At 46.7% G+C, this 15,641-nt stretch overlaps 2 protein-coding genes across 3 annotated transcripts; both read right to left on the minus strand.

The window, feature by feature from the left end:
- Window positions 1–1,433: 1,433 nt before the first annotated feature.
- On the minus strand, window positions 1,434–4,175 carry LOC132255384 (pre-rRNA 2'-O-ribose RNA methyltransferase FTSJ3). Its single transcript, XM_059751389.1, has 3 exons — window positions 4,015–4,175; window positions 2,170–3,924; window positions 1,434–2,108 (listed from the first exon to the last, which is right to left on the minus strand). Exons 1-3 carry the CDS (start codon window positions 4,079–4,081, stop codon window positions 1,474–1,476), a joined length of 2,457 nt encoding a protein of 818 aa, XP_059607372.1. The 5' UTR covers window positions 4,082–4,175; the 3' UTR covers window positions 1,434–1,473.
- A 1,201-nt stretch (window positions 4,176–5,376) lies between these two features.
- On the minus strand, window positions 5,377–12,320 carry LOC132265593 (monocarboxylate transporter 3). 2 transcript variants are annotated; one of them, XM_059766324.1, is made up of 6 exons: window positions 12,127–12,320; window positions 7,771–8,266; window positions 6,841–7,678; window positions 6,461–6,780; window positions 6,269–6,394; window positions 5,377–6,072 (listed from the first exon to the last, which is right to left on the minus strand). In XM_059766324.1, the coding sequence occupies exons 2-6, from the start codon at window positions 8,234–8,236 to the stop codon at window positions 5,924–5,926; spliced, it is 1,899 nt and encodes a 632-aa protein (XP_059622307.1). In that variant the 5' UTR covers window positions 8,237–8,266; window positions 12,127–12,320; the 3' UTR covers window positions 5,377–5,923. The 2 variants fall into 2 exon arrangements, with proteins under 2 accessions (XP_059622307.1, XP_059622308.1); XM_059766325.1 differs by lacking the exon at window positions 12,127–12,320 and adding an exon at window positions 8,406–8,461.
- Between the last annotated feature and the right edge of the window lie 3,321 nt (window positions 12,321–15,641).

Here is a 15,641-nt window from a genome sequence, read left to right on the forward strand (position 1 = left end):
GACGATTATACTTTATGGTCACTTAGATTTGATCTCGCATTTTTTTTATTTTAAAATGTGTGTAAAAAAATTGTTCTCTCATTCTCCTGAAAACATTTTTGCATTGATTTTCATCATCTGTCCCGCAACTCAAAGGTAATTCAATAAGCTGAAGCTATAATTAATTTGCGAAACTGATACTCATGCACCCTTTGGAAGAATGAAGCATCACAAGGCGCTCGATTTCTGCGAATAAACAAATGATTATTCATCGTCGTCAATTTAATTTATCATTCATAACAGTCAAGCTTTGCTGAGTCACACAAAACATCTTGCAAACCAATAGTTTCTTTCCAACCAATTTGCCCTCTTTGCTTTTTCCCCAAAAAACTTTGCGACAAGGTCAGATCGTGGCCCAAAATTACTGGATTTCACTGCAATTTCTTGAGCAATTGTCCTTCAATTATTGCAAAGGTCACTTTTTCTTCCGGCATTCCTTCGCTTGTCCCAAAGTGCAGAGAGAAAGAGAGAGCTTTTCATCCCGAATTGCGTGGCATTTTTCGCAAACGGAGTGTCCTCGAGGCGTCAATTTTGCGCGCAAAATTGATCTGCGAATCCGAAGGGGAAAAAGCCCGAGTCAAGTGCAAGGAAGCGTCAAGTTCAGAGCCGCTTCTTGCCGGTTTTCCTGCGCACACAAGTGAACATCACACTCTCGAAGGTGACGCGAAAATTCCGTGGAAATGCCAAAGGCAGAGCTGAAATGGGGAGTCAAGCATGATTTCTGCAAATTGAGAATTTAGATTTGCTAAGTTCTTTCACCTCTCATATCAATTATTTCTCGCTATTTTTACGCACTGTGGCATCTCTCATGAACTCGCGCAATGTGACCGAAGAGTCTTCAAAAATACGCGCTCTATCTCCTCGAGATTGCACTTGAAATTCAACAAATCATTCTCCTCCGTCCGGAATGCTCTCCCAAACTTAAAGGGACTCTGGCTTAGCGGCGCTTATCATTTTTCTACGCATCGCCCAGCGAATGTAGTAAACAATTCTGCTGGATCCCGGCTCTCGCACTCTCTCCCTCTGGCCGCGCGAGCGGGAAATAACGGCCACACCAGGGTCAAGTCGAGGCCACCAAACACATAAGCTCAAGGTGATTCTGGGGAAAAAACATGCGCACTTTTCCGGGAGCTCAGCATTTGCGAAATGTCGCTCTCGTGCCGGGATTTCGCATCTTGACTAGCGCACCACACACTTCCGGGGGCGGCTTGAGCGCCTCATTTGGCTCGTGAGCGGGAATCTCGGTGAAAATTGCAGCCTTGAGCGCTTATAAACAGGAAAATTCACTTCAAGGGCAGAAACCGCTCTTTTGCGCGCGCACTGCAGTGGCGCCACCCAGCGGTGAGTGTCACCCGGAAACCTATCAAGTGTACCAAACACTCAAATTATATCCTCGATATAGTATTTATTGATCAGTAATCCCTATTAGACATTCTATTTCCTCTTCCCACTGCGCTTCTCCTTCGCTGCCATCGCCCTCTTGTCCTTCTTCTGGCGAGGATCCACAATCCTGTAGCGCCCCTTCACGCCCGCCGGGCGTCTGGGCTTCTTGCCAGCGAAGGCTTTCCTGCTCACCACATACGTCACGTCCTTCTTCTTGTCCTCCGCCTTCTTGTACAGCTTCCGGATCTGTCTGATCTTCTCTTGTGAGCTCGCGTCGGGATTGTCCAGCACCGCCTCGGCGCGCTTCTTCGCCTTCGTCAATCTCTTCAGCGCCCGCTTCTTCTTGCGTGCCTTCGCTTCCATCACCTTCTTGATGGGGCGCACATTTATCTCCTCCATGCGCCGATGGTACTCACTGACCAACTCGCGAGGCACCGGCGCCTCCTTCCGCATGTGCAGCGCCTCGTCGCGCGCAAACCAGTCCGGCAAGTCGTCGTCATTGAAAGTGTAGCGATTCCACGCCGCGTCCACGAGATCCCGACGCTTCCGCCGACCGCTGGCCAGCAGAGAGCCCAGTGCCAGCTCCTCCTCACTCAGGCGGATCTTCTTCGTCGGCTGGCGTGCCACTACGTCGAAGCCCGCCTTTCCGCCCACGTTTTGCACCACTTCGTGCTTCACAGCCGCGCCTGGAAAGTAATCACAGTGAAATGTCATTCCAGACACACGCAGAATGCCACAATTCCTCACCTGAATCGTGATCCTCGTCCTCTGAATCCGTGGTGTCTGACTCTGATTTGTCTGCCTGATGCCTCGCCTTCCTCTTGGCCTTCTTGCCCAGCGGCAATTCCTGCTCTTCCGCCTTTCCCAGAATCTTCACGCCCTTCTTCTTGAATTCCGCCGCGATACGATCCAGATCGAACTCCTGATCTTCTTCCTCGTCCTCCAGTCCCTTCAGTGTGTCCTTTTCGAACCAAAACTGGACTCTCTGGGTCCGCTTGGTGTCTTTGTCGCGTGAATCGAGGTCCATGAGAAGAGGATTCGTCGCTCTGAGCTTCGCTCGGACCTCTTTCGCCTTGGCGACGTCCTCGTTTCCCGACTCCTCCTCATCTCCTGGCAATCCCAGGCCCTCCTGCTCTAGATCTGAGTCCGAATCCGTCGACGAGAGCTCAAAGTCAGACACTTTGCCCTCTTCCACGTTTCCCTCGTCATCGTAAATCGCATCTTTGGAAAATCTCACGAACTTCGGGCGGAATTCAGAGTCCGCCTCGTTGTCAGAATCCGCCAGGACGTCGGGTGTCTGATCATCCAGCTGCTCGAGGCGCTTGGCCGAGTTGATATTCTGCAGGCTGAACACTTCATCGTCAGCCTCTTCGCGCGGTCCTTCGTCGCCTTTCAGCACCATCTTCAGGTTCATCTTCTCATTGAGGCGCGCCCGCAGTTTGTTGGCCTTCTTCTTGCGCCTCTTCGCTTCCTTCGCCTCCTCCAGAGCCACTTCCGCCACGTGCGCCTCCAGCTCGTCCAGCTCCTCATCTTCCTGCTCATCCTGCGTCTTCTTCGGCGCCTCCTCTGGCATCTCATCCTCAACCTTGGGCTTCTTGTTCTCCTCCCACTCTTTGTGTAAGGCTTTCCACCACGCAATCAACGCCTTCAAATCCTTCCGGCCCAGCACCTTGATGTCCTTGCAGCACTCGCGGATCTCCTCGGTGGTCCTCGGGTGATTGGCGATCTCCTCGTCGTCGAACACAATCTCTCCGACGCCCTGCAGAGCCACAATCCCATTCGCGTGCTCAATGAACTTGGACACGGGCAACTCGTGGCGCAGACTGAAGTCCTTCTCCGTGTAACCCTCCGCCTTGATCCTCTTCTGCTTGTCCGGATGCAAGACGCTGCTCTTCTTCGTCTCCAAATCCAGCTCCTCGAACACGTATTTCGCGTCCAGCAGTCGAGGATCGATCTTGTCCGGCGCCACGTAGTACTGACACACGACGAAGATCTCCGCGGATTCCTTCCTCGACGCCGAGGGCTTCGTGGCGTGCACCTTGCGGAAGAGCTGCTTCAGCACCCACAGCAGCGCATTGTAGTCCTTGGAGCGGAACACCTTCGTCACGAACCATCCGCCAGGTCTCAGGAAGTGCGTGGCGAGCTTCAGGGCACTCAGGGTCAGCGTGATTTGCTGGAAGGCGTCGTGAAGCCAGTTCTTGCCCACATTTGGCGCTCCGTCGTGCAGCACAACGTCCACTTTCCACGTGCCCAACTCCTTAGCCAGCGCCGCCTTCGTGGTGTCCGTCGTGATGTCGCCCACGAGTCCTATGCAGCCGCCCACGGGCTTGATGGGGAAGAGATCCACGCCGATGACGATACTGGAGATCGGCATGTTCTGCTTCGCCACTTGCATCCATCCTCCGGGCGCAGCGCACAGATCCACGCACACCTGCGACTCCTGCAGGAAGCCGAACTTCCTGTTCAGCTGGATCAACTTGAAGGCAGCCCGAGAACGATATCCTGGCCAGAGAATCCGAAGGCAATATTAGTCAACACATAACCTCAATGAGAGACTGGCTGAGAAAAGAGTGGAATTCTCGCCGCTTTTACCTGTTTCCTTTGCGAGTTTGTAGAATTTATCCTTCCGAGTCTTTCCTAATTTGGTTTTCCGCCCCATTGTGACGGAGTTGTGGCAGGGAGACTGTGGAAAACGGCGAAAATCGAGGAGTAATGGAAGAAAACAAACCCTCGTGCAAAACACGCACGATTTACTCCGGAAAAAGCTCGATTTGCCCTAGAAAGTGTTTAACGACTATGTCATAGGAGTGTCGCAGGTTTCGTCTGATGTGTCTGACGACTTAAGCTCACATTCAGTGGTTTTGGCGCTTTTTGCAAAGTTTCTGGTTCTTGGAAGACTACAAAGAGCCAAAACAGAATTCAACATGCATTTGTTGAATTCAATGTACAAACCTCTTTAAAATACAATGAAACAGAAATTAAAATCATGGATAAGACACGAAACTAAAAAATGCTACAATAATAAAGTTCTGTGCAGAGCTTTTTATACGAAAAACATCGGATGATTATTGCAGACCTCATTTTGATTGAGTCCTCAGCTGTTAGGCCGCCGGGAGGCAAGAGGAGCTTCTTAATCGTATAAGCATTCGTACTGCGATCAAAGGCCATGATCTGCTCAGGGAATTTCATCTCTCTGAATATCTCAAAGGCATCGCCGAGCAGCTTCTTCGGATAGCCCGGATCAATTCTCATGTGATAGTGATAAGCCATATCGACGAGATTCTTGAGGACCAAGCAGACAAAGTTCGCCTCGAATTTCACACGTCTTCCAAGTGTTCCGGGTTTTTTGTATGGACTCATCGCCACTTCGAGCGCCGATTCGCTCTTCTCGGGCTGCTTTGTTGACGCCTGACGAGGAGTTTCTGGAGTTTGCTCAGAATCTTGACGTGTTTCCTTTTTCGAGGCGATATTCTCGCCTCCTGTTGGTAATGGTTGAACAGGAAGTTCCTGTTCTTGGCCTCGTGGAGGCGCTCGAAGTCGTGCTTGTCCAGCAAATCCAAATGAAGGCCCAGCTTGAGACAAAGGCTGCCCAGGAGGTCTAAATTGAGGCCTTACTTGTCGAAGAGACGGAAATTGAGGCCCAGATTGACTCCCTTTTTCAGGTTCGCCGCCTTTCATCTTCTGCTCATCATCGCTCTGCATACTTTGCTTGAATGCCTTGGGCACTTCATCACTCCGAAACTGTCCCATTTGCTGCCTTTGCTGTTGTCCTTCAGAATGAACATTCTTCTGCTGTTCACTGGATCCCTGCTGAGGGTGCCCAGGAGATCTTCCGCCTTGACTTTGAGGCTTCCTACGACCTTTGAACACGTGATACAAATATCATGAATTTATGTGATTCTTTTTCGAGCCAAAACTGAAACGAATGGGAAGGAAAGGCGCTCAAACTCCTGCTGAAAATTTTCTAACAATGTTTATTCAACTATATATTGAGTAGTTAACAAATAAAAAAACATTGTCCCCTCATCTAAATGTCAACTAATTGAGAGTACATCATGCATTGTATAAAGAAGTAAATTACTCTCTGATATTTACACGCTTATTAGCAATTTTTTTCCTCTACATCGATGTGAAATAATGGCTCAGCTCTCGATTGTCCTGCAAGACATCCGGCTGTAAATGCCTTCACGTGTAAATAGTGGTAGAATAAAAAGGCACATTTTCACTACAAAAGTCTTTCCTCACGTTATATAAATTCTAACAAATGTAATCCTATTCTTGTCTTCTCTCTTGTAAAATCATCAATAATAGCAATTAATTTACACAGGATATGAATAATCAACATATTTACAATCACTATCGCTCTATGACGGTGCTCTTGTGCTGTCTCTACAATATCTCACTAAAATATCAACAAATCCATTTGATAAATTTTCATGCTGATATCACAGAATAGTGGGGCTAAATTCTTATGCGGCGCGTCAGTAAATTGGTGGTCTCTTCAGGCTGACGAATTCGACGATGGCTTGCGATTGTCCTCCCAGCGCTTTACCAGATTCAGGGGAATAATTATCAGGGCTGAGATGGTCATCAGGATGCCGGAGAGCCAGAAGGCGGCATCGTGGCTGTTAGTCAAGCTCATGAATGCACCTGAAAAAAGATATGGCGAAATTGTATCCGTGAGCATGACATGTAATCTACGTTGTTGAAGAATTTAGTGGCTATCAAGCGTGAGAGATTATCTCATCGAGTGGGCTTGTATCTGAGTCCATGAGGCTAATCTGAGCGCGTCACAGTGATGAATTGTATGAGGGAAACCTGGGCTATTCGGGTGGCAACAACTTACCGGCAATTGGAGATCCGATAGCGGCCGCGATGCCCTGGAAGAGCATCAGAATGCCGAAGGCGTTCGTCAGTTTCTCAAGTCCCATCAAATCCACGACGATGATTGACCGCAGGGCTGAGAAGCAGGCTGCAACAGACAATGCACAAACAGTTAAAACAGATTGTCTTTAAGTTTCAAGGGAGCTCATCTTACCTATGGCGATGCCGAAAACGGCGGCGTAGGTGAACTGGAAGGCTTCGCTCATGGAGTAGCCGCTGAAGATCGTGGCCACGCCGCCGAGAGTGATTGCGATGTTGTTCACATGCAGCGGACTGACGCCCTTGATTGAGCTGATGAGGCCACAGCCAATCCTGGCCACAGTGTTGGAGATGCCAATGGAGGACACCACAAAGACTGCCACCTGCTTGTCCATCCCTTGCGCCACTGCGCGCGCCACGAGGTACATGAAGGGGATGAAGAAGCCCATCATCGTGAGGAAGCCACTCAAGGCGAGCAGCATGAAAGTCGGAGATCTGGCGAAAATCAAGGGACATAAGCACCGCCGCCTTGGCTGTCAATCAAGAAAAACTCACTTGAGCAGGGAGATGTCCAACATTGTGGCCAAAGTCCGGGTGACCACTTGCGGGCAGAGGCGGCAGGAGGGCTCTTTCTCCTCGCGCACATCCTGCTGCGTGGGCAGTCGCGTGACGGACATGTGGTAGCCCAAGGAGGTCTGCGACTGGTACTGAGGCAGTCTCTGTACAGAGCCGCTGAAGAAGATGTCATCTCGGTAGAGTGGCCGGGGATTGGATGTGGTGGACACGCGACGGCTTACTGGCTCCCGTTCGGTGACTGTGTGGCGTCTCATGGGTACAATCACGGGCTTCGTCTCGCCATCAAGCAGGGCGCCATTCTCATCGGCCTCGTCCGTCTCGCCAACAGGGCGCAGCTCCAGGGCGGCCGGCATAAGTGGCGTCTGGGTTTCTCTGTCCTCGGACGCGCGCTTGCCGTTCAAGTCCTGACCGCTGCCGCGGAAAACTTCCGAGGCTGTGGGATAGTGGGTGTTGTGATTGGAGCCCATCCAGGTGTTGTTGACGCTGCCGGGCACGGAGTGCGCCAGGCGCTTCTCGAGAGCGTCTTCCTGGAGTTTCTCCTTCTCCGCCGCAGCCACCTGGTCGATGGGCACCTGGATGGGTTTGATGGGGCGGAAGCAGATGGCGAAGAGGACACAGAGGAGTATTATGGCGCCCTGGATGACCAGAGTTATGCGCCAGCCCTGGTTGGTGATGAGGTAATCCGAGAGTGGGGCGAAGATGAATGTGCCAATGCCGGAGCCGCAGAGGGAGATGCCGGTGGCCAGGGCGCGCCAGCGCTCAAAGTAATAGCCCACAGTTATCACCGATGGCATGTAAATGAGGCAGAAGCCAATCCCTGAAAGTGAATGTGGTTGTAGCATTCCCAGAGTCTCAAGGAGCCTCAAGTGGCATTCCAATGGCTGCGCGATAAGATAAGGTCAAGCTCACCCCCAATGATTCCGTAAGTGATGTACAAGTGGACAATGTTGCCAGCAAAGTATGATGTGCTGAAGCCGACGGCGGCTATCGTGGCGCCCATCATTGTGACCGGCCGGAAGCCCCAGCGGTTGGCCAGGGCGCTGACGAAGGGTCCGGCCATGAGGTAGAAGCCGCTGAGGAGGGACGTCACCAGAGCCACTTCGGCATCCGTCACCCCGAATTCCGTCTTGACGGGCTGCAGGAGAGCGCCAGCACTGAAGATGATGCCGTCCACGATGATGTTGCAGCAGAAGGAGGCCATCATGACCACCCAGCCCCAGCCGCCGTCTGGCGGCACAACCACAGGCGCCGTGGCCACTTCCTGCACATCCTCGGACTCCTTCAGGTGCTCCTTTCCGTTCGTCACGAGGGCGCCGTTCGTGTCCTTCTCATTGGCGCCATTCTCCGCCAGTTCCAGCGTGTTCTGCGGCGGCATCGGGATCTTCACTGGTGCCTCAGGCGGATTCTGGAAGAGAAGGAGACGCTGTTGGTGAGGAGATTTGACATCACAAGACTCCAGAGCTGGTGGTTTTGATTGGGAAATTTACTGGAGATGCTAAAAATGTATAATTATTTTGTATGTATTTATTTATTCTAATCAATACCTATCAATCAAGTTGTGATAACACTTGACATCTTTCCTTTTTTTTCTTATGATTACATCTCTGGAAATAGCATGAAATGACCCCCATAAAATTGAGTAAGTTTGATAAGAATAACCATCTTTGGAGTAATCAGCAAATACAGCAGATCAAGTGAGGCAAAAATTAAAATATCACACGATGTTTGAAACCTGGAAGATGTAAACATCCAAGGAGTAATCGTGAAGCCACGGCTTATCAGACGAGCCGCAATGTCACGTAGGAAGTCACATGCATTTATGGTAATTGGCAACGATCGTGTGAGATTGATATTTTCCAATTTACGTAAAATATAGGCAAACAAGTCAACTTCTCAATGGGGGAGAGCGTGAAAACATTGCGTATGGAGTGGAAAACTGTGTGCACATGGTGATTATTTATTGATGTGTCAACAGAATGATCAACAAGTGGCTCTATTAATTCCACAATCGCACTTGTTCATGTGAGAATTTTCCTCTCGTGAACTCTTCACGTACGCGACGAAATCCCCCTTTGACTTTTCCAATTGGCACACCGCAAATAAGTTCAAGATCAGTTGCTGTTCAATCAGAGGAAACAAAAAAAGCCTGCGGCCCGCTTTTCTCTCTCTCGCGAAGTTCTTTGCGTGTTGCGCAACACATGCGAGATGTGCGACATGAGGCTTCCCAAAATATTAACTTAAGTGATAGATTGTCACTTCTTGCTGGATTCCTATTAATTGGTGATGCCAAAAATGTATGGAGTCTGGATGAAACTGGATCTCGAAGACACTCTGCGTCATGAGTTTCATGCGAAATTCCACGTATGTAGCGTAAAAATTTACACTTTCATCTGCGGCTTCCGAATGGTCGTGATAAAGCCCCACCTCTGGATTTAAACACTCTAGCGATTGACTTATCACGTCTTTAAGGCTAAGCACGTGTCTTTTCGACACACACACACACACACACACACACAGCCAACTATCCGCATAATGACCATCTTTTCATTGATTGATCGCCCCTCGTGCCGATTATATCATAGATAAGGGTTTTCTTCCACGTTTCCAGACGTGCAAATTAAACTATTGAGATGGAATTGTGTTATTTCGGGGGGCTTGGCTAGATTTGATGATAAATGATGAATTTTTTCTCGGAAGACCTCTATCAAATGCAGGGGATTTTACAATGTTGTATATTTATTTATAGTAATAATTATCATGGAATGTGGTAAGAAAAGTGAAGAATCATTTGCAATTCACTTTTGAGAGTGAGTTTTTTTTATACTCTCTTCTCTTGGAATTCCCACTTAATAATGCACGTAACATTGAAGATTTGAGAGAGAAACAATTTTTAGGGGGTTCCAAACGCAAATCTTCTGCAGAATATTTCGCACAAACTCCTCACTTTTTACTCATCTCATCACTCACTTGATTGCATATTTGATATTGTACTTGAAGTGGAAAGCTCCGGAAGCTTTTACAATTTACTTGAAATGATTGACGTGCTTTTCACAGGCACATAAATCTCATTGCGCATAACAGCAAATCATTTGAATTTCACATGTAAAATGCTATGGCGCGACAAATCCTTGAAATCAGCCGTCAATTCCGTGTTTACTATTTACCAAATAGCAGACCTGTTTGTGAATTAGACACTCTCGACGCACAAAAGGTCACTCTGGGCGAGTTGTTGACCCCTCGGGGGAGGAATGCAGATGAGCTCGTTGCCTCAATGGAGAGCCTCGAGGGTGGGATTTTTTAAATGCCTCTTATTGACACGGTTTTACATTTAATGCACACGCATTATGTAATTGCGGCGCATCGCAGGGGAAAAGCCATTGGTACAATCATGGGCATTTCCCGAAAAACTCTGAATACCGGTTTTCACGCGTCTAATTAGCATCAATTGAGCTTCAGTGACTTTATTTTTTTGACAGTATTTGCGACCGATTTCAGTCTCGCTTGAGGTCAACAAGATGCTTTTGCGGGATCGCGAATAATAATCGCGATGGTCGTAAAATTTATTCACACACACCCAACAGAGGTATTGTAAATTAATCCCACCCACGACATTTCCTATCACTCTCCAAGCTGCGGGAGCTGAAATCCCACTCTACAAACTGATAAGAGCGGCTCATTTTTTAGGAATGCCTGAATATTGAGAAGTGGAAGAGAGATTACACAAGTTTTTTGGCGCTTTTTTTGCGTACACTTTCCCACAAGGTTGCCCACTTATTTTTAAAATTCGTCAATTTTCTTTCACACGCCAGTGATTGGTGGAATTGTGGCGCACTTCTTAGAAAACCATTCTAGACTTTGACCAAAAAACACTGAGCTGAATACATTGAGTGGCTCCATGGAGCCAAGAAAATGCCGAAGCGATGCTTTAGCTTCGGTGGCGAGATATATTTCTCCTCAGTGATCGCATTCCTCATTCTTCTGTCTATCTTCACTACAACAGAGGGCGTATGCACTAAAATAGATCGAATGACGAAGCGATAAGGAGACAAGTGACTTAGAATTAAATATTTAAGACGCATGTGTCTCTTGTGATCACTTGTTATTGTTATTGATCAATTTGATATCTCCTCACGCCAATCATTTGGATACTGACGACGATCGCATGAATCAGCGACCCTTTCGCCTTGAGATGGAGATGAGAAAAAAAATGGCACGAGAGCGAAAGGAGGGAAATTTAACAAGACAACAAGAGACGAGCCTCCAAAAAATTATGCTCAGAATTTATCTTGAAATAATACACATTTTATCACTCGTGATCTTGACTTTTTATGACTATTTTTTTATGGCTTAGCCATTTGTTGGGCGCACAGGAAACTCTGTTAGTGAAAAAGCGTGCGGTTTTTGCTCGTGCTAACCTTGCTTCTTGACCGAATTCGGGAGTTCTGGAGCATGTGAGAATATTTCACTTGCAGAATATTCACGTGAATGACGTGCAAAGAGCTGTAATTTACGACTAATTGAAAATCCATCCATCATCGAGCCATAATCCAGCCGCAATACTTGGAGTTTATCAATTGTTTGCACAGCAAAAAACTGTGACTATGGAGCGATCTTAACCATGAAACATATACATATGCTAATTTGCTGTTTGAATTAATGAGTGTGTCCTGAAGACTGTTGGCGCGTTCAATTAAGTGATTGTCGATATTGTGAAGTGGATCAAATTCATCGCCTCGAGATAGAAAATTACACTAGGAAAATTGGCGTATTTGCGCGGGGAGAATTGTAGGCAAACATCAATTAAAAATGAAGTGTTAATTGGCGGTTGATTGACTGCGAACTCCCTTTTTTGCCGAGGGGCCGCGATTGGATAATTGCGGAATTATGTGAGGATGGGCAGAACTGCGCCAAGAGATCATGATCTTATGCAATTAGACATGATTAATGTGGCTGATTAGCAACATTGTGAGTCACAGTGGAGTTTTGCACTTTTCGACAGGGCGGATTTTTCCAACTTCACTCCCATTTGACTGATAAACACATTGCTTTCCAAGCAAGATCACTTGGCATGGATCCTCTGTGTTTGCTGGTGCACAGATAGCAAAGTCGTATTGTGCAGCATTAAATATTTGAGCCCTTTGTCTCTCTGTCACTATCGCGGTCAGTGTGGATAAGCATTGTGTCCCGATATTAGCATTCATCGTCAGTGATTCTTTGTGGTACTAAAATAGTGACTTCAAGTTAATATTTAATGAGACTACGTACATGATCACTGCCAAAATTGCTTTACAACTGCTCGTGGAAACCCACACTTTTCCGCGCACTCACACTTCACACTCAAAGGCACTTCACGGCTGTTTTCACACCGAAAAAACAGAGAGATAAAGCAGTATTATAAATCGCTAAATGCTGAGTTTCGCGACTGAAGAGCAGAATTGGAAGCTCGTGCGAACACGAAGGAGTCCAGAGTGTGACTGACTCAATGGGGTTCCGATACTCTATGCCTGTGTTTACCCAGATAGAATGTGAAGACAAGGAAAAAAAGAGAGGGACTGCGAAAGAGCTTAAAGCAGCAAATCACATGTCACTCTTTCCGCCTCCCCGCGCTGATCGCCGTGACTTTTCGCCTACTTTAGCGAAGCTTATCGGCCGGAGCTTTGGCGAGAGGCCGGAGAGAGATCTTGGGTACACTTGTTGCTAATGGAATTCGCACACGTGCAGAATTCATACAATTCCAGCCAACTCAGTGCAAATATCGTGCAATATTGCATATGATTTACGATGAAATTGGCTCACTTGGAAGTGAGAATGTCTGCAAAAAGCACTAGTTTTGAGCATTACACGCGTTAAGCGCAGCATTATCTGCAGAAGAAGCTTTTAAGTGAATTCTTCACTCTTCAAATCGATTCATTTGTTGATTGTTAAGTTACACGAGATATTATTCTTTGAATATTAGTCAGTTTTATACTTGATTTTATGGGAGAATATGACGGTAAACACATATCGCAACTATGACCTGTATATAGTAAGCTTCTTGGGTGAATTCTACATCGAAAAAACATCTTCGACATTTAGAACAGCAATTCGGATTGAATTATGCAAGAGATTCCAGTGATTTCATGTGATTCTCGCAGGTTTCCAGGTGAGATTCACAGAGTTGTCGCGTGTGTTAAACTCTTGCGTCTCCACAAAGACTAAAAATTCGCATAAATTGATCATCGATCTGTCCAATAAATTTGACTTTTGGGGAAGACACTCGTCTGACCTTCGCCAATCATCCACATTTCTGTTCTCTTCGCACGCTCTTATGCGTGCTCATGTGAGAAAGACTCAGGTTTTCCGCCTGATGATGAGCAATCAACTTTCGGTTTTTATGTTGATGTTCCTAATGCAAATCATCTCGCCAATTATTCTTGAATTCTCTTTTTTTCCGGGCACAAATCTGAAGACAAAACGAGATCAAGAGATATTTTATCGTATTTGTGGATACAATGAGAGAATATCCTTGAGTTTCTTATTCATATTCTTGTGCTGCTTGGCGCAGTGTAAAAAAATAAACCTTTTTCTTGTAATTGATCATAAAAGAATGCGTGTACTTGAATTAAAAGCAGAGAGCTTCAGAGAATTGAAGAGCGTGGTGTTTGAAAGTGAGTGAAAATAAAAATGGAAACAACTCTAAAAACTGTTATCGATTTGATTTTACCGATTTTACTACATTTTAATCATTTTAATTGATTGCATGAGAATTTGAATTTGATTGCTGGTTCTTTAACGTCTTTTTCAGCATACAAATCGTCTTGATCTTTGGTCTCCTGAAGACGATTCGTCAATCAATGTGCGTCGCTAATTTAGAGTCGCGAGACGCACTAAAGCCCGTGACAAGCCCCCGATTGTCTGACCAATTGGAGAGAGAAGAGAAGCCACGACGCAAATTGACGTCAACCCAGTGTTTCGGAGGCCCAAAGCTTCCGCATCTTGCACGCGGTGAAACCCTCCAAAATTGCGGACGCCAGCTTGATTGACTGCCACCCACGCAGTTGTGAGAATATAGATCACATATCGACTATTTCTGTGCGCCTCGTGACAACTCAACTCTCTTTTCCCGCGAGAATGTGGAAATTTTTGGCTTTCGTCGTGTGAATTTTGGGCTAAACTTGAACTTGAGCAGTCGAGGGAGCGCGAAAAGCGCCATAATGTGAGTTTTTCGGTGCGCCTGACCTTCCATGGTGCTGATATTGAGACAGGCTGTATTTCACTAATGACGGCGGATTGGATTTAGTTGATCACATGAAAAATGTTACGCCAAATTTCCTCAATTACTTGAGAAATTCGCACTGAGCGGAATATTTTTGCAAGCTCTCTGCTGACCATGGAATTTTTATTTTTATTCATTATCACCTTCTTGTGGACTTTCAATTTCTTTTCAGATGCCTTTACAATTGAATCGTGGAAAATACAGTGGAAAAAGTGAGGTACCAAATTGTGATTTGAGAATTGAAGAGTCTTTCTGACCTTAGAAATATTTTCTTGCGAAATTGTAAGATGTTATATCCGATATTTTGATACTAATCATGAATTATAGAGCGCTGGAAAAAAAACACAGAATAAGTCTCAATTTCAGTCTTTTTTGGAGGGTCAAGTTGACGATAAGATGGTCAGAGTGTATCGCTTTAGGGTGAAGATGTGAAGGAGAGCGTGTTTTGGTGACAAGAAAATCATCTCGCCGGGAAAAGTACTCACAATTTCAGGAGAATTTCCCCGCTTTTCTGTCCTTATTTGTCACGTCTGACCCTGAAAATCACTTGAGCTTTCTCTGTGATGGATTTGTGGGGTCAACAAGGTGGCTTATCAGTGGCTTAGGATTAATTGTGGAGACACTTCGTGTGGCTCAATTCTCAGACTCTTCTTGCTAATCTTTCCGCCTTTGAGTGGCACCCGAAACATGTCTGTGTGTGTGTGTGTGTGTGTTGATAAAGTTGTGTAATGAGAAGTATAATAAGACCCCGCGGAGAGTCTCGAGTGTGTCCAGAGTTGAAAGGAGATGCGATTGTGGCGAAAAGCGGGTCAAATGCCGGGATTGAGAGGGGTTATCGCGCGATAATCCTTGCTGGGTCACCCTTTGGCGCCTTCGCCCCGCCGCGGCGTGCGCCACAGTCAATTGGCCGAATGTCTATTTCTGGGCTGACACACAGAGTTGAAAGTCATCAACTTCTTCCCAATAGAATTGCCACTAATTGATAGCAATTCATGGCGAATGGCGACATGTCTAAGATATCGCTTCTTCATTGAATTAATCACACACATGGCGGGCTTTCTACTCACCCAGACGCGCTCTCTCGATGCCTTCCTCATTCCAATTAATCGCCAAATTGGCGATTGTGCCTCGCACTTCAATTGGGCGGCCCCGCAAGAGGCGGGAAACCTTGCGTACGAGAAATTTCACAGCATTGAAGGCAAGAAAAAGAACACCTTCAGGGCTCTTTTTCGCCAATCTCAATCCAAATCATATTTCTCCGAAACTTTTGAGGCCTTTGCGGCAAACAACAGAAATATTTGACTGCACAAATAAGATAGAGTTTGCCATTTTGTGGCCTGAGAGCGTCTCAGAAGCCAGTGCAGCGTTCCAAATACACTCTGTTTGCTCTCGAGACGAAAGCGATAGTTGTTGACTCCACTACTTCCTTGTGGCAAACAACAGGCGGATTTCTTGATCAAATACTTAACCCTTGAGTGCACTCAGCAGAGAATTCTCACGTCACTCCTTCGTGGAGTTTCATCAT

The sequence above is a fragment of the Phlebotomus argentipes genome, unplaced genomic scaffold (assembly GCF_947086385.1).
Source record: "Phlebotomus argentipes unplaced genomic scaffold, Phlebotomus argentipes genome assembly contig_5, whole genome shotgun sequence".
Classification (NCBI taxonomy): Eukaryota; Metazoa; Arthropoda; class Insecta; order Diptera; family Psychodidae; genus Phlebotomus; species Phlebotomus argentipes.

Coding starts and splice junctions, on each gene's coding strand:
- LOC132255384 (XM_059751389.1), bottom strand. CDS start 4,081: ATGGGGCGGAAAACCAAATTAGGAAAGACTCGGAAGGATAAATTCTAC. Junction 3,925..4,014: donor CAAACTCGCAAAGGAAACAG/GTAAAAGCGGCG, acceptor TTCTCTGGCCAG/GATATCGTTCTCGGGCTGCC. Junction 2,109..2,169: donor GGACGAGGATCACGATTCAG/GTGAGGAATTGT, acceptor ATTACTTTCCAG/GCGCGGCTGTGAAGCACGAA.
- LOC132265593 (XM_059766324.1), bottom strand. CDS start 8,236: ATGCCGCCGCAGAACACGCTGGAACTGGCGGAGAATGGCGCCAATGAG. Junction 7,679..7,770: donor CACTTACGGAATCATTGGGG/GTGAGCTTGACC, acceptor ATTCACTTTCAG/GGATTGGCTTCTGCCTCATT. Junction 6,073..6,268: donor TATCGGATCTCCAATTGCCG/GTAAGTTGTTGC, acceptor ATCTTTTTTCAG/GTGCATTCATGAGCTTGACT.